Below are 23,999 nucleotides of genomic sequence, written 5' to 3'. Positions count from 1 at the left end.
GGCACACGGCCCTTGGAAGAACAAATGAAACGGCTTCGTTGCCAGAACGGCACGGGTGCTCAGCATGCTGTTGCGCTTCTTCTCGATGCGCGCAAGCCGTCTCAAGCCTTTTGATCATGGTCGCGGTGGTACATTTTGGCCGGATGGGGGGCCACGAGTATCGACACGGCATGGCCGTTGCGATCACTGGCCCCATAGCCTCTGCCCGTGTTGTTCTGCTGCTGCCGTTGCTCCTTTGCGCTCTGCTGTGTCTCTTAACGGAACTGTGGCTGTTATCCCAGCTTCGATCCCCAAAACGTTCGTCTTTGCCTGTCCGGGTCGATCGCGCTAACAACTTTTCTCAGGAGGCGCTCCTCATTCCCTCCGGGGCTTACCTAACGGCTTCAATACCCAACAACAGCAGCCACAGCAGGCACGGTCCGTGTCCAGTCGACTACCCAACGGCAAGATGGGTAAGCACGAGAAAAACGAAGCAGATGGGAGACCGGTCTAGCGGGACAGCTGGCAAACGACAGCTAACAGGCGTGTTTGCAGGTAACAACAATGCGTCAGGCTGGACGTTCGGCTCCGGCGTTCCACTCGCAGGCTCGGGCGCCGGTGGCCTGCAGAACCAGGCCCGGCCGCAGCAACTGGGCGGCAATATCAGCTTTGCCCAGAGCTTAGGCGGGTCACAACCGGCCACGCCTCTGGATCCTTCGTATGTTTTCTATTTTTGTGTTACTTATCCAGCGGTCCATTTTTGGTTTTGGTTCCTTTTTACGGTCGTTTGTGTTGCTTTTATTTTGCCGCCTCATCTTAGTTTCACTTTCCTCTCACCTTGAAGACTGCCCATCTGCCATTCGACTCCACTCTATTCCCTTCTCCAGCCTCGCCACTTCATCGCACTTGGTCACTCTTCATATCGCCCCGCCTTCGCAGTTACTCTTCCTCTTTCATGTTTATGAACAGTCTCCATTTGCCCGTTTTGCCTGTGTCTTCCATTCGCAATGCCTCACTTCGTTTCACCCCCCGCGTCAAAAATGTGCATCCTGGAGCCAGAGACATTTTCTGGACCGGTTCGATTGCAGAGGCCTTGCAGATCTCCTGCACGACGAGTAGCAAACTCGTCCACGTTGAAGAGCATGGCGTACGCTGCGGCTCTCAAGTGGTACATCCCATCTCAGAAGCATTTCCTCTCGTTGTAGCTCCTGTAATAACAGGGAGTTTATCTCGACACGTTGAAACCTCATCCCATGTTTTGTTTTCTGTTTCCTAGCTTTTGCCTTGTTTGTTCGCTGTCTGCTTATCGCTGCTCGCCTACTAACCATTTCATAGGGAGTTCCCCTCGCTGTCAAATAACACGCAACTAGCAAACGCTGGACAAGCATCGTTATGGTCCACGACCGGCGCACGAAACATTGGCAGCCAGTCGATACAACGGGGCGCCAACACGCCCTTGTCGTCGCAGCAAGGCCAGCAGCAGGAGGACATGTTTGGTGCGTCCACACGACTGCCGTCCAACCAGGGCACCTTCCGCTTCGGCAGCCAGGCCGCCAATATTGGCCAGGCCAGCATCGGTCAGGCGAGTATCGGCCAGAACGCACAATCATCACAGCCGGGCGCCATCGACGATTTCCCACCACTGAACCGGTCCGCCACCACAGGCGAGATTGGCCAGGACCGCACGACGAGCCTCATGTCCAAATTCGGTTACAGCGGCGCCCAGACGTCGGCAACTTCACCCGCGGCACCAGGAGGTACAGCAGCAGTCGGCACCCGCAGCATAGGCAACGGCCTGCTCAACGCCCTGTCGGCCAACTCGGGATCGCGAGTCGCCAGCGGTGGTAGCGAGGTGCGGTCACCAGTCGGCACACGACCGCAGGAGACAAGTAGCCTGGCAGCGGAGGAGGCGGCGGCAGCACGACAGAAGATGGACAGCGATGCTGCGTCTGCTTCTGCTGCTGCTGCGACCTCGGCGGCAAGTGCGGCGCAGTCGCCAATAGGAGGAGAGGCTGGTGGGCCGGTGCGCGGTGCCGACGGGCGCAGCTCGATTGGTACGATGGGCGGCGGCGATGGAGCTCCTTCTGGCAAGCTGCGGGAAGAGAGCGAAACAGCAATCTACGCCAGCCAAGATCCCCTAGCCGGCACGGCACCGATCGACCGGTGGGGCATGAAGGGCCTGCGGTCCTTGCTGAACAATCCAGAGTACAGCGCCATGATCTCGGGGTACGGGCTGGACCTGAATGCGCTTGGTGTGGATCTGAACACGAACGAGTGAGTACTATCGTTACCTTCTTTTGTTTTGCTTCCCGGATTGAATTCCATGCCTAACAGAACAGCCTCTTGTCCACGCAAACGTACTCGCTGTTTGACGGCGCGGCACCGCGGCCCGCCATGCCCAAGTTCCGCCTGCCCGAGTGCTATAAGGTGTCCAACGTTGGCCCGATCGAGAGCAAGATTGCGAGTTTCAACGAGGAGACTCTGATGTGGATCTTTTACTCGTGTCCAAACGACATCAAGCAGCAACTTGCTGCCATTGAACTGTATGTCCTGGGAGAATCGAAAACAAAACGCGCCGCTGTGCAAGTATAAGCACTGACACCCTCAGGAACAACCGCAATTGGCGGTGGCACAAGCGGCAGCAGGTCTGGCTTACCAAAGACGACCTGATGATGCCGCAAGTCCTTAGCATGAACCACGAGCGTGGCTTCTACATTGTGTGGGACGTGTCGACCTGGCGCAAGGAGCGGACAACGAGGGAAATTACTCTCAACTATGGCGACCTGGACAATGCCCCGGTTGCCGCAGGAGGCGCCGTCTAAGCAAGGCTCATTATGGATAAACGGGGAAGGAAAAGGACAGAGGAACGCAGGGGTTCATTGCTTGTTTTTTTGGGTCCGGTTTTATCATTAGGAAATGAGTGGGGGAGCCGCTCACCTGGTGCCGTTATTCTGCTCCGCGTGCTCTCTTATAATTTTATCATCGCCTGCTCGTACGTTCGTGTGTACTTTCGGCTGAACTTGGGACTGCTATTTTAACTTGTTCTCTTTTCTTCTTTTTTTATGATCACATGTTGAGTTCTACGTGTCCTCTTCCCATGGTTATCTTACTCTTTTCTTTTGTCTCCTCTGGTTTCCTCTATGGTTCTCTTAAGGTCCTGAACAAACACGACTTTCTCTTGCCGGAATAACACCGAGTCTTTGCATTATTAGTACTTGCCTAAGTGATCCAGCGCGTCTCGTTTTTATTTCCAAATGGTATAAAACTCAACAGTGAAGTTGGGACTTCAAAGGTTATTTTATCTAGCCTTCTTCAAGCTGCAAAAGGAGAACAATACGTATATGTGCGTAAAGAGAATGAGAAGCACAATAGGTATCGAGATCTTTGTTTGTGAAACGCTTTATAATGTCTGGGGTGCTCGTGACACCTAAGATAAGGGACAAGACAGAATGTATAAAGATGTCCTACGGTACAAAAAAGAGGCGTGAAGAGAAGAGGGGCAGAAAAGAAAGCATTTTGACCCTGTCGCACATTGTAGAAATGATGGGAGGGGGACAATATGAGAGAGACATCGACGAAATGGATCAGAGCGGCAGACTGGTGATGATGATGCGATTGAAAAAGAGAAATTGAAAAAAAAGAAGGCGACAATAGCCGAGACATTGGAAAAAGCCAAGAGGCATACGAGATAACCTCGACTTCATGCCCGCACACTGCCAGGCAGCAAAATAGAACGTAACGGAAACAAACCAGAAAATCCACACGATGTCTTTTGAGCCATCTCCAAATAGCCCCCAATTCCATGTCCTGTACAATGATTTATGCCGTGTCCGACCCCATTCTCCCCTCTCCTTCCAAGCAACCCCTGGTCTCCTGTTTTGAACGGTGTATCCATCTTCTACCGCGAAGAAGGTGGTAACAGGAGTGCCCTCGGCTCCAAAAAATGAGAACAAGAATAAAAACTAGTGGGGAAATGCACCCACCCCCCTTCGGTTGACCTCATTTTCATATCCATTTAGTGCCAAGTACCGTTGCCGCCCATAAAGCCTTCCTCCAGAGTCCGCTCCTCCAGGTTGCGAATAAAGTCGCGGTTGCTGCCGCCACGGCCCGAGTTGCCACTGCCGCTCATACCTCCGCCGACCATGCCACCGGCACCCATCCCACCGCCGGCGCCCATGCCGCTCGGACCAGGTCCCATCTGCGTGGTACGGCTGCCGCGGCGGACCGGCCGGCCGGACTGGTCCAAACCCATGCCGTCTGATGGCGGCGGGTAGTAGGCCGGGCTCGGCTGCAGGCGAATGGGCTGCGTCGGGTCAAGGTGGCTGGCGACTCGCTGGATCGCCGCCGGAATGCCGCTCATCTGCTGCTCCATTGTCGACGCGCGCTGCCTAGAGCGTGCCCCCGCAGCGTTTGGCTGCTGCTGCTGTTGTTGCTGCTGCTGCTGGTACGGGTTCTGAGGTGCGCCTCCCATGGACGACCCGTAGCCGCCGGCCGAGGCTATTTGTGGCGGGCCCTGTTGTGCCATGCCCATGCCGGCGTACGGGTTCTGGGGTGCCCCGGCGTATGGTGGCGGCTGCGGTTGTGCTTGGACGTGGCTGTTGCTGGGTGCGTACATGTTGCCGGTGTTGTAGAGAGGCAGGCCCGGCTGGCCATGTTGGACCTGGGGCGGGGGCGGTTGTTGTTGTTGTTGTTGTTGTTGTTGTTGTTGTTGTTGTTGTTGTTGCTGCTGCTGGTATGAGTTGGCGCTCATCGCGTAGGCGTTCTGGGCAGCGGTGTTTGCCTGTGCCTGCGCAGCCTGGGCCCGCTGCTTGCTGATGGCCTCGGCTTGCTGCTGCTGTTGTGTGCCGGGAGCCGGTGACCGATTCAGGGAGCTCGACTTTAGGTTCATGGGCGGGACGAAGGGGCCTGTGAATTTTTGCTGTGTAATGAAGGGATGTAGCTTCGCTTGCTGTGGGGACCATCGCTCCAGAGGGTTGATCGTCAGGAGGCCCCGGACAAAGTCAATGAACGCAATGCGGTTGTTCATTTCTGGGGTTGGCGTTAGTAGGAAGCATGGGAAGTTGGAAAAAAAAAAAAAAAAAAAAACACGAACCTCTGTCGATCTCGCTCTGCTTCATGTTCTTCCGTGGCATAGGGTACGTCTTAATGATCTCGGGAAGCGTCGTGGCTTGGAAGTAGCGCTTGCTAGGTTGCTCTTTGGTGCCATGCTCCCGTGAGTATTGCTCCATTGACTTGAGCTGATAGGTGCGACGGCCAAACTCGTCGGCGCGCCGCTCGAAAAACTCGCCGGCCTGCTTGCCCATCTCGATCATCCAGTTTGGCGGGTTGCCAAGCATCTCGACGATGCGCATAACCTGGTTGTACTCAGACGAGCCCGGGAACAGGGGCAGACCGAGGAACAGCTCGACGACGATACAGCCGAGCGACCACATGTCAATAGCTGAGGAGTATGGTAGGCCCAGCAGGACCTCGGGTGAGCGGTAGAAGCGCGACTGGATATACGTGTAGACCGTCTGGCGTTCGTCGCAGGCGGAGCCGAAATCGATAATCTTGATGATTGGACTTTCGAGGTTCTTAAGCAAAATATTCTCCGGCTTCAGATCGCAATGGATCAGGCGAGCCTTGTTGAGCAGGGCAAGGCCGTTGAGGAGCTGCTGCGCGAAGACGCGGACGAGCGTTGTGCTGAGACCGCGGAACTGGTTCTGCTTGATTAGTTCGTACAGGTTGACGCTCAGTAGCTCGAAGACGAGACAAAGATGCTGCCGGTGGATGAATGTGTCTTTCAGGCGCAGGAGATGGTGGTCGTCGTTTTTGTCGAGCTTCGTGTTGAGCTGACGCGCGACTGTCAGCAGGGAGCACACATGGGGCCATTGCAAGGGGACGAGTTTAAGCAAGTTGAAGAGGAAACACTCTTTGGGGCCAACGTACCAAATCCAGGACAGACACCTCCATCATACTCTGGTTGAAGTAGGCTGTCTTGTTCTTGATGACCTTAACGGCAACGACTTCTTGTGTTTTGAGATTCTGGCACTTGACCACCTGGCCGAAAGTACCTTGGCCAAGAACATCGAGAATGAGGTAGCGGTTCTTGTGTCCTGCTTCTTCGGAACCGAGAATGTCGTTCACGTAGAGGATGTAGTCGCTGTCCTCGTTGTCGAAGCCGTCGTTCTTGAGACCCTTGCTGGGCTTGGTGAGCACTCGCCGGGGATTGCGCGACGACTCGTATTTGAAATGGGGGTTGCAAATCCGGTAGGTCGCCGGCAAATGGACAGTGAGAGCTTGCAGGGGCTAGAATGTAACAAAATCGTCAGCAGCAGAATCACAAGGTGTAGGCATAAGCAAGTACAGAAGGACACTCACGCTGATGAATCCGCCCTCAGGGTTCGCTCGCCGGAATGGCGGCTGGGTATTGACAGTGGGCCGCAGCTCGTTGACGGCCCGGAGCTTCTTAAACTCGGGAACGACGCTGGAAGGCGGCTTGCCGCCAGAAGTACTGCTGCCACCGCTGCTGTTGGCCAGCGTCATGGCGGGCAACTGTGGCCGCCGAGGCGATTTGTGGTCGCCGTACGTGCTGTCCATGGGCGAGAGAGCGCTCGACGCCGGCGAGTAGAGGTCGCTGCCGACGGGTATCAAGTTCAGCAATGGTGGTGGCTGCTGCTGCTGCTGGGATGGGCCCTGGGATGACTGGCGACTGCCGCCACCGTAGTACGGGCTCTGAGGGTGATATGGGCTGCTCTGGGGTGCATAGCCGTCCTGCGGCCGAGCGGGTGACTGACGCTGCGTCTGTTGCTGGCCAGCCGGAGTGTATTGGGCGGCCGAAGACGAGGTCTGTCCGGATTTCGGGGCGTAGGGGGTGTACGGAGAGGTGGGCGAGAGCGCCTCCATGGGCGAGTAGCGCTGGGCCGCCTGGGAAAGCTCGTGAGGCGAGTGCAGGCCCGACGAGCGGCCACCGCCCAGAGGGCCGCTGCTGGACAGGCTATGATGATGGTGAGGACGGATGGGATACTTGACGCCAGCGTAGGGATCGTGGTTCCCACCAGACGCGGCGGCGGCGGCGGCTGCGGCGGCGGCTGCATCGTGCATTGGGATGTCGCCATTGTTGTCGCGGATGGATTGCGGGCTAGTGATCATGGGCGAGCCTGGCAGGTTCTGTGCGGCCAGACCGGCACCGCCGCCTCCCGAGTACTGCTGCGATGAAGGCGGGGCGCGGTGCTGCTGCTGCTGCTGCTGCGGTGGCGGCTGCTGCTGTTGCTGCGACGGACCGCCACTACTGTATTCCCGCCCAACATGGTTGCTACCATTATACTGCCGTGAGCCATTGCCGGACGGCTCGGAGTATGCAGGCCATTGATCCATCGTGGCGGATTGATGGCAAGCTCAATCGTCGAGAGGTGTCGGGCAACCTGGGGGACGAGAAGCGACGAGAGAGACGGCGATGGGAGACGTGGAGGGCGAAGAGCCCAGGCGCGTCCGGGATCTCGAGAGGTGCAGCAGAGTCGGTATACAACGTCCAGCCAGTCCAACGCAAATGTAGTTCGGCCAGCTTCAGCTTGGAGCAGTGTCGATGGGCGTTCGGCTGGGCGCGTCTCGTCGAGTCTAAAGCGGAGGCGAGCGCGTCGAGAGAGGCGTCACGGCGTCACGGCGCCAAAAAGAGAGCGGGAAAGCAACAAAAGCGTCGTCGGATCGATCGCTCTCGTCGATGTGTCGTTGTTGGGCGGCCGAAAGGAGAGAGGTACGCAGCTAAGAAGCTGAAACCCGCAAGCTTGCTTAGCGATGCAGAAATAAAAAGGGAGTAGGGAGGAGGGACCGCCGGGAATGGGAGAGAGTGGAGGGGAAAGGGGGCAACCGCCTGTGCCTGTGCCTGTACCTGTTGCCTGTAGCCCTGTCGCCCTATAGTAGCCCTGTAGAAGCGTGGGCGCTGGGATACAAGAGTGAAACCCGCAGACAGAAGATGAGCCAAACGGGGGCTTTCGCGTGCCTCGGACGCCACGAGAGGAGAAAGGCAGAGGACGAGGTGCGAAGGGTGGTCGCAGGTGCTGCGGGAAAGCGACGATTTTTTTTTTCTATCTCGTCCTCTTTTGCTCTATTTCCCCTGCCTTGGGGAACCGCGAAAAGTTTGTGGCTTGTCCCTCCGCTAAGTCTTGCGGAGATGTTTTGTGTTGGGAGCCCTTTGTAATTTGCGTGCATTTTACGCCGCCAGTCTACAACGTGCTTGGCTAGTGAGAGGTAAGGTAATAATTCGTATTAACAGGGGAAGAGGGAAGGGCGTGCGGGAAAGAGTGGTGATTGGAAAGGCCCAAGGAGGGGGGAATTGCGGTGCGGCTGGGCTTGCACAGAGGGGAGGAACAGCAAGAGCAGCAGGCGCCCAGCGCATGCAGAAGCGCTTGTCAGCGGCCCAGCGCTACGAGAGCGAAATTGGGTGCTTTTTGCTTTGGGCATCCATCATCCCACTCCACGCGCACTACGCCAGTTCCGTCAGGCTTGAGTCAACTGGGGCTGCGACTTGTCACCCACTATTGCTGTGTACGTACACGGCTTGGGAATACGTTGGGCCCAGCACGACCAAAGAATCGCAATTTCAATCGTATCATCGGCAGTCGGAGAACGAGAGAGGCAGAGAGGCTCATGGATGCGTCGAAAATAGCTGACTAAGTTACAAATGCGCAGATGCCAACCCAAAGGGCAAGAGCGAACGATTGCGACAACAGACGGGCGAATGCAACGGCACGGCAGCATCAGACGTCATCCCATCATTGTTTGGCAGGCGTTGCCTGGTTCCTTCCTGTTTTGCGCGCCTTTGGACGCGTTTCTCAAAGCGCTGTTTGAACTGCTTGTAAGATACGCAGTGCTGCCCGCATTTCTTGTATTCTTGCATTTCTTGCATTATGGTTTGTGTGTGATCGTTTCAGCCTTCGCCCAATGTCCATAGATACGCTCGCTTTTGTCGCAGATTTCACGCGGCCATTTCCCAGTTTCGTACCGGCTTACTTCCATGGAATATGGAGCACGGAGCAGGTATCGCTCAGATACGTTGGTCGCTCTTTCCTGCTTGCTCGCGTTTAGCCGCAGCCCAAGACCCAGCAGCCAATCAGAAACCGACAGCGCTCTGCTGCCGCCACAATAGCCACAGAAGCCACAGCGACCACCAAGCCCGAACAGAGGGTGGTAGAAGAGGATGAAGCTGTCAAAACAGTCACACAGCGGGATTTGATACAGTCTGCAGATAGCGAGATCGCACTTGGCTTGTTCTTTCGGTACACTTCCCCAGAGCGGACCGAGCGGCAGCCGTGGAATATCACAGATTTACCTACTTTGGTGGACGCCATGTGGATCCATATCGCAGCTGGAATGTGCACAGAAGGTACGAAGTACGTAAAAGTGGGTCTAATACCTCCGTCACGACCGGAATAGATCACTCGATATTTCTGTGCAGGCAATTGACTGCAAGTGAATCAACCTCAGCTGGAGGAAACAAAGTCGCACGGAACTGACAACATGAGTCTCGACTTTCATTACCAAAAATGACAGCGTTAGCGGTAACATGGCAGCTTTCGCACCCTGACATAGCGCGCTAATTCTAGTGGCAGGGGCGCCTCCGGGCGACTGCCGCTGGGCCAGTTCTAGCGGCTCCGACAAACCGTCCTGCGAAGTAACTCACAGCACCGACTGACTTGAAAGTCCTACAGCACCTCCTCACTTTCTCTCTCGACTGGACGGTCTTGACGCAGACCAATACAAAAAGCATAAAATAATCCATTGCATCCTAGAGGCGTACCCGCGATCCCCAGATCCCCAAAACAGAAGGCGGATCCGCTAGTTTCCGGTACTGTGGCCCAAACCGCATATAGTGTAAATCATGGCCGGGTCCGGCCACGTTCGGCCAGAGTACTTTTGTGCTGTGTTCGACCCTTTTGTAGGACAACCCTGAAAGTTTGTAAAGCGTGCCGAGCAACTGTACGAGAGCATCGAGATGGGAGTGGAACGGGGTGATCGAGACAGAAAAAACATTATAACATACTACCACCCATGGCTTAATGCATCTTCCCGCGCGACCGCCGAGCACAGTCCAGAAGTCAGTAAACAGGACATCATCAACACCGCATTTCTACTTATCTGAATGGTCGTGTGCGTGCCCATTACGAAGACGCCAAAACACTGCTGACGACTTTTTGGCACGCTTTGCAACTTGAACAGGAAAAGCCACAAATCACTGTGCACACTCATTCACTTGAAACCAACGACGAATCCAACTGACAGGCACATTGGCTCGGTATCGCAGTGTAAAATCAAAGAACAACCGCGAAGCCTCGGAAGACAAAAGAGGCACATAGAACGAGAACGAAAAACTTGGAAGGACTTCCTCGAGACGTCCTGGGCACGGAAGAAGACGAAAGCAACTTCGCCCGCAACACAACAAACGGACACAACAAACGGAAGACCACATGAGGAGCCCACTTCACAGCCAAGAGGCAGAACATGCTGGTAGGCGGGCACAAGCAGCAGCGGCGGTGGCAGCAGCAGAAAGAAGCCCATGGTGCTCGCCGATGTGGCCGTCACCAACGGCACTGCCGCACACGGCTCTATTGCCGAGGCGGAATTCGCAGCAACTACCGGCCTCCTCTAGTACTGCATACGAGTCAAGTCACCGTATCAGCCTCAGCGGGAGCAGTATGGGAAGTGACAAAGGCAGCGGAAACGGCTTTGGTCTGTGGCAATGTCCTCATCCCAGCGATGTAACGATGGTGCCGAAAATTGCCGAACTGTGGCCACGGCGCGCGAGCGAGGCCTCGTCTTCATCGTTCCGGCTCGATGACTACTGGAACGCGGCCGTGGCAGACTGTGACGATCCAGACGAGGACGACGATTTCACCCTCTTTCCTAGGCAAACGGATGACCAGCCGTATCACAAGCAAAACAACTTTGTGCTGCCTCCAATGTGGCTGCCCGGCGTCCTTGACGATGACGGTGTTGAGCCCCTACCACGGCCGACAACATCACGCCAGCCTCGTCTTTCCTGTCATTCTTTGTCGTTTCCCTGCCTGACAGCCCAGCAAAAGGCCGCCCAAGCTGTGCAGTGCGACGAGCGACTGCATTGGCCCGAAGCATTTCCAGCAGAGCCGCAAGTCATGTGTCAGTACCAACGGCAATATCAACTCCATCTCCATCTCCATCTCCATCAGCAGCAGCAGCAGCAGCAGCGGCAGCAGCGGCAGCAGCGGCAGCAGCCACAACTAAATCCACCGGTTGTTGCGCCTCCCACTACTACCGCTCCTGCAGTGACAAAGACCTTCAAGCCCATGCAGATGGTCTTCCGCGAGCATCGGCGGACCTCGGCTAGTAGCACGGGCATGAGCAACAGCGGCGGAACAGGAACCGGGACAGCCACCACGGCCATGACAGCTGCGACAACAGATACGGCGTTTCGCGATGCTATGATGCACCAGCAGGCACCTGCAGCAACTATCGTTGCCACTGCTCGACGCGGGTCATCGTCATCAACCTCACAGTATCCCCAATGCCGGCCGCCCCTGTCGTCATCGCCGTCATCCCTGTCTGCGGCCTCAATGGTGGCCTTGTATGGAAGCGCCCCCGTCCTTCCGCTAGAAGAACAGGTCTTCCGTCGCCAGCAGGGCATCAGTCTCAACTACCGCGGCGACATCCGCAACCCACACAACCGCGGCGACCACGTCCCCGCCCACCTCAACACCTCGCTCTTTCTGATGGGCCTGCCGCCGCAGGCTACCGTGGGCGACCTCCTGCGTGCCGTTGCTGCCCTGGGCCCCACGGGCCGCATCTATGCCGCCTCTGTCAATCCGCCCGACCCAGCCCGCCGCCTGCCACTGGCCGCCGCCAAGATTTCCTTTTTCTCGCGCCAGCAGGCCGAGCGGCTCAAGGCCCTCATCGACGCGCAGCAGCTCGTCCTGTTGGACTCGAGAACTGCGGGCGCCGCTCACCCCGGTGCGGTGGGTGGTGGTGGCCGCCCCTTCCCCATCCGCTGCGCGTGGAACCGCGACAAGAAGCCGCCACGGCAGTGCGTACAGGCAAGTGAATGTCGCGTGCTGCGGATCCGGGGCCCTGCAGACGTCGTCAACTTTGAGGCGCTGGCCGCGTACTTTGACGAAAAGTTCCGCTACGAGTTGCAGGACGTGCGTGTCGTGCCAAGCCCGGCAGCAAACGGTGACAGCAGCAGCAGCAGCAGCAGCAGCGGTGGTTCCAGAAGCAATCGTCCGTCGAGCGGTGGCGCGTTGGGCGACGAGCAGACAATGGAGTGGCGGTTTGCGAGTTTCCAGAGCCAGGCCATTGCAGCCAAAATGGCGCTCAACCAGGAGCGCAAGATGGTGCACGTCGAGTACGGGCGGGATCCGTGCGAATGGGGCGAGTGTTCATAAACATCAAGCAGGGAAAGGTTGACATGAAGCCCTCGGAATAAATACCAAGGCCTAACAGGAATTCAAGGGAAAAGAAAGCCACACGATAGGTTCAAAAGCCACAGTCGACCACAGTCACAACAGTGGGAAAAGGGTTCAGAGCATCGCCGTCAGGCTTACCTGTGATCGGTATCAATGGGATTCTGCATGACTAGCTGTATCCCGTGCCATCTCGACGTGAATGTATATTATAACGAAGATATTTCGAAACAAACAAGGAAACGAAACTTGCGCTGTGCAGGGGCTGGAATGAGTCGTTCGAAAAAGGCAAGTCCAGCCAATACAACGACCCTTGGGAATGCTACCCGTTATTTTAGCAACGTCTTACACAGGCCATTGCGGGCTATTTTAGCGCTACAACGAGGCATGTGAATGTTAGGTACAAGTCACCACCAAAAATATCACATCCCCAGAGCTTCCAGCCATTTGCAGCATTTTCTCTCTCTCGTGACAACAACCACCATCAGCAATGCCACGATCTGACGAGGCCGAGTCGTTTTTCTTTGCCGCCTACAGCGCCATTCAAGAGGTGCCCTATGGGAAAGTGACCAGTTATGGACACATAGCAAAACTCATCGGAACCCGTGAGTTTTACAGCGTTCACCTTGACCGCTTTATGCCAAAGTCAGTCGCTGACCCCTACTGCAGCACAACGGCCCCGCCAGATTGGCATCTGCTTGCGACACCTACCTGAAGAGGGCAGCGTCCCGGAGGGCATGCTGTCACGCTTTCACACGGGCACGGTGCCATGGCAGCGCGTCATCAGTGCCAAAGGCGTCATCTCGCCTCGCGGATTAGCCGCGGGCGGAGCAGGCAGCCGGAACCGACAGGCGGCGGCGTTGCAGGCAGAAGGCGTGGATGTGATTGCGGATGCGATGGGAGAGCTGTCGGTGGACCTGAAGCGGTACGGCTGGTTTCCGCGACAGCTGCCCTCTGAAGCAGGAGAAAGACGGGATAGAGGCGACGGGGCCGAAGGAGGTAACGGGGAGAATGGAGACGTAGAGGTGAAGGCAGAAGACGTCGAGATAAAAGAGGAGGACAGCGATTGAAGTCGGGGTGAATGATAACTTGGATCTACGTGGACAATGATCACAACGTCACGAATATTACGAATGCAATAGAACGGATTAGTTGCATAAACAATCAATATTGTGAAATTATATTCATATTTACTGTCTTAGAGTCATCAGTCGTTACATTATGCATCTTGGGAAGGATCTGTCAACAGTTAGTCTTTGATACTCAAAAGAATCAAGTAGTTAACAAAACGAAAAGTGCAAGCAAGACAACTGTCAGATAGCGGTTGGACTATTTATCCACATGAAATTCAGAACAGGTCTGTGAAAAGTGTTTTCTCATCATAGAAGTCGAGCAAGCGGTAAAGAGGACACAGAACAAGAAAGAAAGAAAGAAAGCACGTACCAATTAAGATGGGCGTGAGAAGCGTCGCCGGCCGGCCACCAGTCCTCTCACGCACCATCCCCTCGCTTCCGCTTCTGGGCAGAAGGACCAAAGAAGGCGTCCATCGTCTTCTGCGTCGGGTCAAACCGAGCACTACCAATGCCACCACGAGTTTTTTTCAGCCCGTCAAGGTGCTCCACACAGTTTACTTTCGTAACTTGCAGTCGGATACCATCAGCACGCCGAGCGGTGTCCCCGTTCTTTTCGTCCTCCGTCTCCTCGGTCTTCCTCTTGGTCACAGACATAACGAGATACCCCGTATTGCTCCAGGGAACACGCAGTTCTAATCGTCTTCGCTGTGCTGCTTCACTACCGCCGACAGCCAGGGACGGTGGCAACAGACGTGCAAGCTCCAACGGCGCATAATGCTGTAGCAACGACGACAGGACCACGTTCAGGATAAGACCGTGTGCCACAACCACGATGGCCCTTCGACGATCAACATCCTTGAGTGGGCCGTCTGCACCAGCATCCAGAAGAGGATGCAGGTGCGTGTCGATAAACCGCTCTGCACGCACGCGCATTTCGTCCCGTGACTCGGCATCGGCAAAGGCATTTCGGCCTCCATCAACGTCGCCCGCAGCCGGTGCCCCAAATCGGACGCCCTCGCCCGAACGAAAGTCTCGCTCGCGCAAGTCGACCGACTTGACCACGTCCATCGCCGCGCACGCCTCGCTCCCGCCTCGCTTCTTCTGGGCGTCGAGGATGGCCGAGGCCGTTGCAAATGCGCGCTGAAGATCCGACGAAAAGATGTGCGTGATGACAATGGTATCGGCCGACGAGCCAGTCGCCGACGGCAGCGCAGCAACGTGGGCACCCAGTCGCTGTGTCTGGAGAACGCCATGCGCAGTCAGGGCAGAGTCGCGAGAACCAGCACTGCAGTCGGGAGAAGAGAGAAGAAGAAGAAAAAAGACGAGAAGACGCGTGAGTTCGGGAAAGAACAGGCCTTAAAAACGAGCGGCAAAACACGAGAAGAAACCAGAAAAAGAAAAGCAGGAAACTCAATTCTGCACTGACTAGAGACCAGCCACGTTGTCGACTGACTCGCCATGGCGGACGAGGATGAGACGCATTTCTGCTGTCGTCAAGGGACGTCGCAATACGTTTTCGGTTTCGATCAATCGAAAGGCAGAAAGAGCTTGTCCCTTGCCAGATGGCAGTGGGAGCCGTCTCGTGGTTTGTGACCCTGGGGGGTGCCGGCTGGTTTGGTTGGGTGCAAAAACTATCCAGAAATGAAGAACGGATGAGGTGAAGAAAAGTAGAAATTGGAGAAAAAAGAATTTTCTAGCTGTTGAAATAGGGACGCAGGAGCAAAAAATAATGGCGGTGAAGAGTGGCAGAAACAGGGCACCGCGATGGTGAAATGTGAAGGAGACTGATCTACCAATTTTAGCTTAATGTTGAGACTGCCACGTCAAAATGAGCTTTAAGAAACGGAAGCTCCATTTGCTCAATAACTTCCGAACGGAGCAGTTTAGCTGCGTTCTCGGTATTAACTTATCAGAGGCAAATTTTCTTCCTTTTTTTTTTTTTTTTTTTTTTCTTCTCTCTTTAAATCTAGTCAAAGGTCATTTATTTACTATAATAAAGTAGTAATAATGAACTAAAATGTATTGTCCACATAAGCAAATCAATAAAGGAGATTTACAAACGCAAAGCTGTGTGAACGTCTATTTCATCTTGAACAAACTTGGAGATTACGAGCAATACAACTGTGTAGCTTCTTATAAAACATTATCTATTTGCTATGCCTAACGTATAAGACCAAGAGTCGACGTGTCACAGTGTTCGTCTTGTTGTTTGTGAGTGTGGGTATCATGTCATCGTCGAAGCGACTCAATTCTTGCTTTCTCCGCTTTCCTTCTCCTCTCAACGGATATGCTCCTTCTCTTGTTGTGGCTGTAGTGTTTTCCGTGGCCAGTCCGGGCAGATGTCGATGCGGTCGCGTGGCCACCAGAACTCGCAAAACAGGTACAATAGGTAGTCGATCACCACGCACAGGCAAAATAATTTGCCAGCCCAGATGCCGCAGCCGTAGTACCGCTTGAGGCGGTCAATGAGCGCAAAGCTCTGCACGCCCGAACGCCCACGCGTCGCGCTCCAGCCACCCGCCGTACCACCACCGCCGTTGCCGCTGTTCGTGGCCATGTCGTAACCGTAGAACTCGGCCTCGCTGATGGCGCCCGTGATGCCGTTGTAGACGCGCTCGGTTCGTGCCGCTACGTTGGTCCATGAGTACATGGCCTTGACTTGCTCGTGGAAGCGCTCTGTGCGCACCTTGTTGGCCCGCAGCGCCCCAATGGCACGCCCTGTCGCGGCCACCAGGTCGTCCTCTTCGGGCCGCGCAAACACGGTCATGTGCGACGGCAGAACTTCGGGAATGCCGCCAACCTGCGTGCACACGACGTACAGCCCGCAGCTGGCGGCTTCGACAATGACAGTGCCAAAGGCTTCGGTCAGACTGGGGTGCAGATAGATGTGGCCGCGGACCATCACGTCGCGCACGTCCTCGTGGCGCACGGGTCCGAGCATTTCGACACGGTCTTGCAGCACGTTCTGCTCAATCATTTGTTTCAGGTCAATGGCCTTGGGGCCGGACCCGGCAATAATGAAGCGTGTGTTGGGGTGGTTTTCGAGGATGCGTGGAATGGCGGCGACGAGAAGGTCGGTACCTTTGTTGTAAAAGAGGCGGGAGATGACAACGATTGTGATGGGATCGTGTGGGCTGAGAAGGTGGGCGGGCGTGGGCGGCGAAGCCGCCTGGCTGACAAACGATGGTTTGGGAGGCGAGGTGCCATTTTGCGTGGACGAGGACGAGGACGGGCGGTGCAGCGTCGGATGTTGTGATGACAGCGGCCCACTCCCTGATACATTGCTAGTCAAACTACTGGATGGCCCGGACTGTTGTGTTTCGCTTGCTGTTGCCTTGTTGCCCTGGCTTGCCTGGCTGTCCTGACTCGTGTGTCGCCGGTGGTGACGGTCCTGGTACTGGCTCTGCAGGTGCTGCTGCTCCTCGGTTGACAGCGGCTTGAAGTTTTCTGCGACCACAGCGTTGGGGATAACCGACACCAGCAGCGGGTCGAGCGATGCCCGCAGCACCGTGTTCTCCTTGCAAGTATGGCTGACGCAGATGACGTGGTCGACATCGCTGAGCCCAAATTTGAGCAGCTTGTTGGCGAGGATGCTCGTAGCGTCCGCAAATCCGAACAGCGAGTGATCTGTGTAGACGGTGCGCAGACCCATGGTGCGCGCATGCAGAATGGCCTCGTGGCAAAGACTGCTGAGACTGGCGTGGCCGTGCACAATGTCAATCTGCTCGCGGATGACAATGTTGCGGAAGAGGGGGAAGAAGGAGAAGACTGTCGGGAACGTGGTCGAGCGGTAGATGACGAGGAATGGCACGTGGTACACCTTGATGCCGTTGGTCAGGTAGCGCACGCCCTTGCGGTCACCGTACTCGTGCGTGATGATGACGACCTTGTGGCCGCGGTCGATGAGCTTCGATGCGACTTGGTAGATGTGGCTTTCGACGCCGCCGGGCTGCGGGAAGAAGAAGTCGCTCACCATGGCGATGTTGTATGTGCGGCGCGTCATGGTGGGAAATGGGGCAGGCCGAACAGGCCACTCACGCAAAGGGTAGGCTGTGGTGCTTTGAGTCGAGATGTTAGTGATCCAAGGCCGGATAGCAGACGGTTAGTTTGAAGAGGTGACGTTGACGTTGGGAAGCTTAATGTGTGGTAGTGAACGCGGCAGTGCACGGGCCACGTGATGGTCAGGGGTTTCTTGGGCCAAATAGGTAACAATACAGGCAGGTACAGGGGGGTTTAGTGATAGTGTGCCTCGTTCCTGCCGCTACAACGGCCACTGTAGCGGTTATTGTATGGGCCTAAGAAGGTCCAATGGACGCAATTACGAGCAACAAACATTTAGAAGGTAAGGAAGGAGCAAACGAGAGAAACAGGAGAAAAGAGAACTCTGAAATTTGGGTAAAATTGTAGACACTCAAAACACAAACACACGCCTCATAATTTACAAGATTGCAAGCTGTGTACTATATACAAACGTTTGTTCTCTTCTGGCGAACTGGCACGCTCGCCTAGCTCGCTGTCTGTCGGAGCAGGAACCTCGTAGCCCATTCCGAGGCACTTTTGACAACGATCGTCTTCCTGAACGCTGGTAACCCCTGGCGTTCCCATGCATCGAGGAAGAGTGCACGGTATGGCGCTAGGTTGAGCATCGCGCCCGACAAGATGAGCATGTCCGAGCTCGGTGTGCACAGGCGTGACGTGGCGAGGCGTTTGATGCTTACAACGAGGCTCGAAGCGGCGTCCTGGAGGATGCCAAGTGCCTGGGTGTCGGGTGCGGCATCATCGTCATCAGGAAATGCTAGTGCGGTGACGACGCGCGCGACCTCAGCAATCTGATGCTTGGGCTCGCGATCTGCGTTGTACAAGATGAGCGGCAAGAGCTGTGCAGGGTCGTTCGTACCAAGTGCTGCCAGCACAGCCTTCTCGAGGCCAGATGCTTCGTCGGAAGCATGACCTTGGTCAGGAAGATCCTCTCCAAATAGGCCAGCCTCGTCCGCCAGGAGCGCCATGTCTGCGAGCACGGCCTGCAGTGCCCGCCGGCCGATGTCAAAAGCGCTGCCATCATCGCCCAGCAGATGGCCCCAGCCGCCAGCACGACTGACCTGATCGACGGAACCGTCGGGCCTCTTGCGCACGGCCACGGCTACCGACCCCGTTCCGGCAATAACACACAGGCCACCCTGTACACTGTCGTCGACACCGACACAGGCTCCGAGGAGAGGCGCATCACTCGTCATTCGCAGGCTGCCGTCGCGAACCGAGACAGACAGCAGGGTTTCGAGTCGGTACGCAAGTGCAGCAGGGTTATATGAGTAGTGAAGGCCGGATATTCCGGCCCACACCCTGGAGAATCGTGGGACATCTGTTTCGGGAACAAGACACTGCTGTTTGTTTTGGGTGCTGGGCCCTGTCTGGTTATTGCGCAGATTCGTCAGGGCACTCAGGGTTGCCGTGCGAATCTGTGTCACCAGCTCGTCGGGAGTCGCGCAGGTGATATTGCACGCGCCGGCCTCGCCGTGCGCGATCTGGCCAGACCGTGTGGCCACGGCGACCTTGCAGTTTGTACCGCCACCGTCAATGGCGAGCACGAGCTCGTCATTTTGGCTGGGCAAGAGAAGGGGTGATGGCTGCGATAGGGCCAGGAATTCATAGAAGCGGCCATTGATGCGTTCGAGGCGTTCGAGCGCAGCTGCTAAGTCGAGCCCTGACACTGCAACTGCACAAGCCAGTTTGACGTTGGCCTGGCAGAGTTGGATGTGAGAGTCAATGGCTGCATCTGCGGAAGGCGACGAGAGATCGACTAGATGTGGTATTTGTATTGATTTAACATCTTGCGGTGTGGATAGTGACGAACGGCCGGTGCTGTATGTTTCTACCTTGCCAAGTAGGTAGGCTGGACCTCCACCGCAGACTTGACGGAGTATGCGTCGGCCGCGTACCCGTAACTTGTGGTTGCGCACGCGCACATCGAGCATCAACCCGCGGTATGTCTTGCCGAGATGCACCATGGTAATGGTGCTAACCATGTTGAGTATCTGTTTTGCCGCCGTGCCAGCCTTGAGTCGAGTGCTACCGGCGATAAACTCCGGCCCCGTCAACGCCTTGACCAAGTACTGGACTCCCAAGCGCCCAAAACCCGATGGCTGGCAGTTGGTGATGCCTGCCGTCAATGCGCCCGCGTTGCGTGCAGCCCGCAATGCCCCGAGCACAAACGGCGTACGGCCCGATGCAGAGATGCCAATGATGGCGTCCTGTGCCTTCGGCTGCATGGCCTCGAGCGCGGCAGCGCCATTAGACTCCGAATCTTCGGCATCCTCGCGTGCTTGCATCACTGCACGGCTGCCGCCGGCTACGAGAGCAATGAACTGACTTGGGTCGACGGAGAACGTTGGCCCCATTTCGGAGCAGTCCATGGAGGCGACACGACCGCTGTTGCCGGCACCCACATAGAAGACGCGGCCACCAGCCTGTAAGCGCTTGACAAGGGCGTCCACGAGCGCCGAAATGACGGGCAAGGCAGCTGTGATAGCGGGTAGTACGCTGGACTCGTGGTTGATGAACTCAGCGCACAAGTCGGCTGTGCCAAGGGTGTCGATGCGCTCGGCCCATGCTGCATCGCAGCTCTCCGTCTGCAACTGATTCAGCGATATGGTGTCGCCTAGTTCAGCTGTGACAGTATCGAGCTCCGAGCCAGGCGACGAAGGACGGCGAGCCGGCTCTGCGTGGCCGTTCGGCATACTGTCCTGCAGGCCCATCATATGCGGTTTGCCGCCGCCTCTGCTAGTGTGATTGCCATTCTGCAACGTCTTGTCTTGTTCGAGAGGGAAGCTCATGGAGTGGTCTTCGCGGGCGTGACCGTTTGCGTGTCTGGTTGGTGAGAAGCCACGGTCTGATAACGCAATCGTGGCTGACATGTTTAGCGTGGCAAGGAATGGTCCTTGTCGTGCCTCACGTCGACGCAGCGAGTAATTTGTTCGGGAACTGGACTGGCTCCCGATTTAATACCGTATGCTATGCTGGACATGGCCGTGGAAAATGGTGTCATCTGAGCTAACATGATATAGGAGATTGGAAAGCGAGGGTTCTGCTCGAGATGCGTCGCTGCAACGGATACCGGTGATGTCTGGGGGCCTTCTCTTGGAGGCTGTTTTTACGACTGAGAACGTCGTAAGTACCACGGATGCGATGTTGAAAGTGACGACAGCCGGCGTGTGGTTCGGATATCGCACCTTAGTCAAGATTCGACTAATAGCGGATGTCGCTTTCGTCCGCTACTCGATGATGTGATGGCGCCGCTCGGTTCTTGGCTCCATTTTTTTTTTTCGCAAACGGTTGCAATTTGGATCCGTCAACCACGCGACAGTAACTTACAGCAACCTTCTCTTTTCGCACGTATGCCTATGTTTGCATATTTCGGGGTCGACGCACTGTTCAGGATTTATAAAATGCAGTGACATTTCTGCATGGACCAACGACAGGGTCCAGATTTGTCCCGGCAAAGGCAAAGCATAGCGTCTGCTTTGAGTGTTTGTTCTTGTTGACCACCGTTCCGACGACTCAATCTTCCGCCTTCAACTTTCACCTTTGCTTCAGCATCTTGCCTCTACATTTCCCATCGCCAGCATGTCCTCGCACGTATCTCTCGAGGCGTCGCGCGCGCATGGCGTCTTCCACCGCCTGCAGCACGATCCTTGGTTCCAGATCGGCCTCATCTCCTTCATCTCCTTTTGCAATCCCGGCATGTACAATGCCCTGACAGGAATGGGTGGCTCGGGCCAGGTCAACAGCACCGTGGCCGCCAACTCCAACGTTGCCACACACGCGGCCACGGCTGCCGCCGCGCTGGTCCTCGTCGGCGCCTTTTACAAGTACATGGGCCCGCGCCTCTCGTTGCTCATTGGCGGCTGGACCTATGCACTCTACGCTGGCGCGCTGCTCAACTACAATCGCACGGGCAACGGTAGCTTTGTCATTGCCGCGGGCGCGCTTCTTGGTCTTGGCGCAGCCTTCTTCTGGGTTGCCCAGGGCACTATGATGGTAACGTACACGGACGACCGCACCCGCGGCCGTGCCATTGGCCTGTTTTGGATCATCTTCAACCTCGGCGGCGCCATTGGCTCACTGGCCAGCTTCGGTCTCAACTTCCACTCGTCATCCGGTACGGTGACCGACTCGACGTACATTGCGTACATGGTGATTATGCTGTTCGGCTGGGCGCTCTCGATCCTGGCCGTGCCTGCTGAGTCGCTGTCGGAGCGCTACAACGGCGCGCGCGTTACTGCGGCGGCCAAGACGATTACGGGGGCGCACTTGCGCCGCTCTTTTGTGCAGACGCTGCGTATCGTCGTCGACTGGCGCGTGGCTTGCCTGTATCCCATGTTCTACAACGCCAACATCTTTTACTCGTACCAGCAAAACGACGTCAACGGCCTTGTCTTCAACCTGCGCACGCGCGCCTTGAACGGCGCGCTGTACTGGATCGCCCAAATGTTTGGTGGCCTGTTTATGGGATCCGTGCTCGACTGGACGCGTTTGGGTGGCCGCCCGAGGCGCGCCCTCGTTGGATGGGCCATTCTGTTCGCGACCGGCATGGCCGTCTGGGGAGCCGGCTACAAGTTCCAGACCTGGGCGGACGCGCGCTTCGCCAAGGGTCTCAAGCAAGACGTCGACTACACGCAGTCCGGCACCGCTGCAGGGCCCATGCTGCTCTACTTCTTCTACGGCGCCTACGACGCGCTGTACCAGGGCTTCTGCTACTGGATCATTGGTGCACAGTCACACAGCCCTACGGTCAACGCCGTCATTGTGGGCACGTACTCGGCGCTCAAACCGGCTGGTGGTGCCATGGCGTGGCGCATCAATGCCGTGGGCGTCAGCGCACGCACGCAGTTCTACATGAACTGGGGCTTGACCATGGCGAGTCTGGCCGTGGCGGTCCCAAGCGTGCTGTCGGTGCGCAAGACGATTGACGACCAGGAGCTGGCAGCCGTGGACAAGGCCGACGAGGTGGATGTGCAGTCGGCGGTGGAGACGAAGCCTGTGGAGGCGGACACAGAGGTGGGGGCCAAGGTGTAGGTAATCGATAGAAATGCGGAGTGCTTGTATGACATTGGCATTTGTATAATAAAGTAGGCGCTTAATGTCTAGAGAGTTGACTTGGATGACTGGGCATAATTTATGATCCTTTGTACACTTTGATTCGCCTTCTCACGTAATGACCACTATGCTACCATTATGAAGGTTCACTTTAAAGTATGGTATTTACTTACGGACTTTCCTCCTTGGCATTGTAACCCATCCGATCCTAGGATAGTCCCATCCTCCGACTACCCTTATCTACAGGCCCGAAAACACCTGGGCACCAGGAAGCATTGGCGAACCGTTGTACAGGCCATACAGCGAGGACAGGAACGTGCGAGTTGCCTTCAGCCACGGCTGCTGGCCGGCCGTCGCCTGGCAAGCGTCGTTGCAGACGGCATGGTTCTTGCCGCCCCAGATGATGAAGCCGGCCAGCGATGCACTCTGGGACGCCAGGTAGGTGAGCTCCTGCTGCCACAGATCGACAGGGAAGAACGAATAGTTGCCGTGGTATTGCGGCCAAGTGTAGGGTACAATGGGCACCGATCTGTTGATGGCATGGGCAGTGGCCGTCACGGTCGCCAATGAGCTCTTCCAGGTCGAGAAGCTGTTCGTGAAGGTGTAGGCCGAGGGGAAAAAGGCCGTGGGCGTGTGGTTGGCAATGAGGGTGCGGTAATGGTCGTAGAAGGCCGTGTTCGTGTTGCCAACGAGGCCGTACCAACCCACAATCGAGTTGGCTGGCAGGACCTGAGCGGCCCATGTCTGCAGTGTGGAGAGCCACAGCAGATTGATGTCGGCGGTGGCCGCATTGTTAAAGTAGAGCTGCTCGCAGTCGAGAACAAGTGGGTAGCCCGGGTAGGTAATCCACTGGAGCACGGTGGCCTTCCAGACCGCCTCGCTGGGCAGAGAGCCGGCGGCCAGCAGCGGCGAGCAGACGTAGTTGGGGATCCAGTTGATGTTGGATGTGCCAAAGCCGATGGACGTGTTGGTGTAGGCCGTGTTGTCAAATACGCGGAAGGCGGTGGCAGACGCGGCCAGGCCCGCAAGGGTGGCGAGAATAGAGGAAAGCTTCATGACGGGGTGGAGATGAATATAGCAAGGATATCAAAAAGGTGAAGGTGCCTGAGAAGGGTGAAAAAGCTATGGGGGTCTGTGCCGATGTTGATTGAGTCGGCTCCTCTGTTGCTCTGCTGCTCTGCTGCTCTTCTCTTGCTGCTACTGCTTTTTATACAGACAGAGGCCGTGGCACGCCATCTTTTGTCGCAGTGTCGAAGGTTAGCATTTAGTTGCGGTTTCTGGGTCCCTTGTCTTTCTTGTCAAAACGTAGCTCTGCTAAATGTCGGTGATCCTGGTAATGGCATCGCGAGTTCCTGACTTGGGCAGAGGATGCCGGCTTCCCTCGAATTTCGACACCCGTTGAAATGCCAAGGCGTCCGCCGACATCCGCTGGCGCAGTAGCGCATCC

The 23,999-nt window shown here is 56.3% G+C and overlaps 10 protein-coding genes across 10 annotated transcripts; 5 read left to right on the top strand and 5 right to left on the bottom strand.

Moving 5' to 3' along the window:
- Positions 1-116: 116 nt before the first annotated feature.
- Positions 117-2,801, top strand: SPSK_03046 (CCR4-NOT transcription complex subunit 2; the record flags this gene model as incomplete). The annotated part of the gene is made up of 4 exons (XM_016729890.1): positions 117-697; positions 1,315-2,253; positions 2,319-2,522; positions 2,588-2,801. The coding sequence occupies 4 exons, from the start codon at positions 117-119 to the stop codon at positions 2,799-2,801; spliced, it is 1,938 nt and encodes a 645-aa protein (XP_016584895.1).
- Positions 2,802-3,994: 1,193 nt separating this feature from the next.
- Positions 3,995-7,335, bottom strand: SPSK_02989 (dual-specificity tyrosine-(Y)-phosphorylation regulated kinase; the record flags this gene model as incomplete). Its single annotated transcript, XM_016729834.1, has 4 exons — positions 3,995-5,007; positions 5,072-5,810; positions 5,908-6,267; positions 6,340-7,335. 4 exons carry the CDS (start codon positions 7,333-7,335, stop codon positions 3,995-3,997), a joined length of 3,108 nt encoding a protein of 1,035 aa, XP_016584894.1.
- Positions 7,336-8,898: 1,563 nt separating this feature from the next.
- On the top strand, positions 8,899-9,390 carry SPSK_03681 (uncharacterized protein; the record flags this gene model as incomplete). The annotated part of the gene is made up of 2 exons (XM_016730516.1): positions 8,899-8,994; positions 9,043-9,390. The coding sequence occupies 2 exons, from the start codon at positions 8,899-8,901 to the stop codon at positions 9,388-9,390; spliced, it is 444 nt and encodes a 147-aa protein (XP_016584893.1).
- A 1,031-nt stretch (positions 9,391-10,421) lies between these two features.
- On the top strand, positions 10,422-12,368 carry SPSK_03181 (uncharacterized protein; the record flags this gene model as incomplete). Its single annotated transcript, XM_016730022.1, has 1 exon — positions 10,422-12,368. The coding sequence occupies one exon, from the start codon at positions 10,422-10,424 to the stop codon at positions 12,366-12,368; it is 1,947 nt and encodes a 648-aa protein (XP_016584892.1).
- Positions 12,369-12,876: 508 nt separating this feature from the next.
- SPSK_03655 (uncharacterized protein) lies at positions 12,877-13,456 on the top strand (the record flags this gene model as incomplete). Its single annotated transcript, XM_016730490.1, has 2 exons — positions 12,877-12,991; positions 13,056-13,456. 2 exons carry the CDS (start codon positions 12,877-12,879, stop codon positions 13,454-13,456), a joined length of 516 nt encoding a protein of 171 aa, XP_016584891.1.
- A 420-nt stretch (positions 13,457-13,876) lies between these two features.
- On the bottom strand, positions 13,877-14,941 carry SPSK_03476 (phosphoglycerate mutase family protein; the record flags this gene model as incomplete). The annotated part of the gene is made up of 2 exons (XM_016730314.1): positions 13,877-14,744; positions 14,886-14,941. The coding sequence occupies 2 exons, from the start codon at positions 14,939-14,941 to the stop codon at positions 13,877-13,879; spliced, it is 924 nt and encodes a 307-aa protein (XP_016584890.1).
- A 796-nt stretch (positions 14,942-15,737) lies between these two features.
- Positions 15,738-17,462, bottom strand: SPSK_03242 (phosphatidylinositol glycan, class A; the record flags this gene model as incomplete). Its single annotated transcript, XM_016730082.1, has 1 exon — positions 15,738-17,462. The coding sequence occupies one exon, from the start codon at positions 17,460-17,462 to the stop codon at positions 15,738-15,740; it is 1,725 nt and encodes a 574-aa protein (XP_016584889.1).
- Positions 17,463-17,964: 502 nt separating this feature from the next.
- On the bottom strand, positions 17,965-20,370 carry SPSK_03085 (N-acetylmuramic acid 6-phosphate etherase; the record flags this gene model as incomplete). Its single annotated transcript, XM_016729926.1, has 1 exon — positions 17,965-20,370. One exon carries the CDS (start codon positions 20,368-20,370, stop codon positions 17,965-17,967), a length of 2,406 nt encoding a protein of 801 aa, XP_016584888.1.
- A 709-nt stretch (positions 20,371-21,079) lies between these two features.
- SPSK_03337 (UNC93-like protein) lies at positions 21,080-22,531 on the top strand (the record flags this gene model as incomplete). Its single annotated transcript, XM_016730175.1, has 1 exon — positions 21,080-22,531. The coding sequence occupies one exon, from the start codon at positions 21,080-21,082 to the stop codon at positions 22,529-22,531; it is 1,452 nt and encodes a 483-aa protein (XP_016584887.1).
- Positions 22,532-22,792: 261 nt separating this feature from the next.
- Positions 22,793-23,608, bottom strand: SPSK_03573 (uncharacterized protein; the record flags this gene model as incomplete). Its single annotated transcript, XM_016730410.1, has 1 exon — positions 22,793-23,608. One exon carries the CDS (start codon positions 23,606-23,608, stop codon positions 22,793-22,795), a length of 816 nt encoding a protein of 271 aa, XP_016584886.1.
- Between the last annotated feature and the right edge of the window lie 391 nt (positions 23,609-23,999).

The sequence above is a fragment of the Sporothrix schenckii genome, assembly GCF_000961545.1.
Source record: "Sporothrix schenckii 1099-18 chromosome Unknown Cont47, whole genome shotgun sequence".
NCBI lineage: Eukaryota > Fungi > Ascomycota > Sordariomycetes > Ophiostomatales > Ophiostomataceae > Sporothrix > Sporothrix schenckii.
This window is presented reverse-complemented; position numbering and strand designations above follow the sequence as displayed.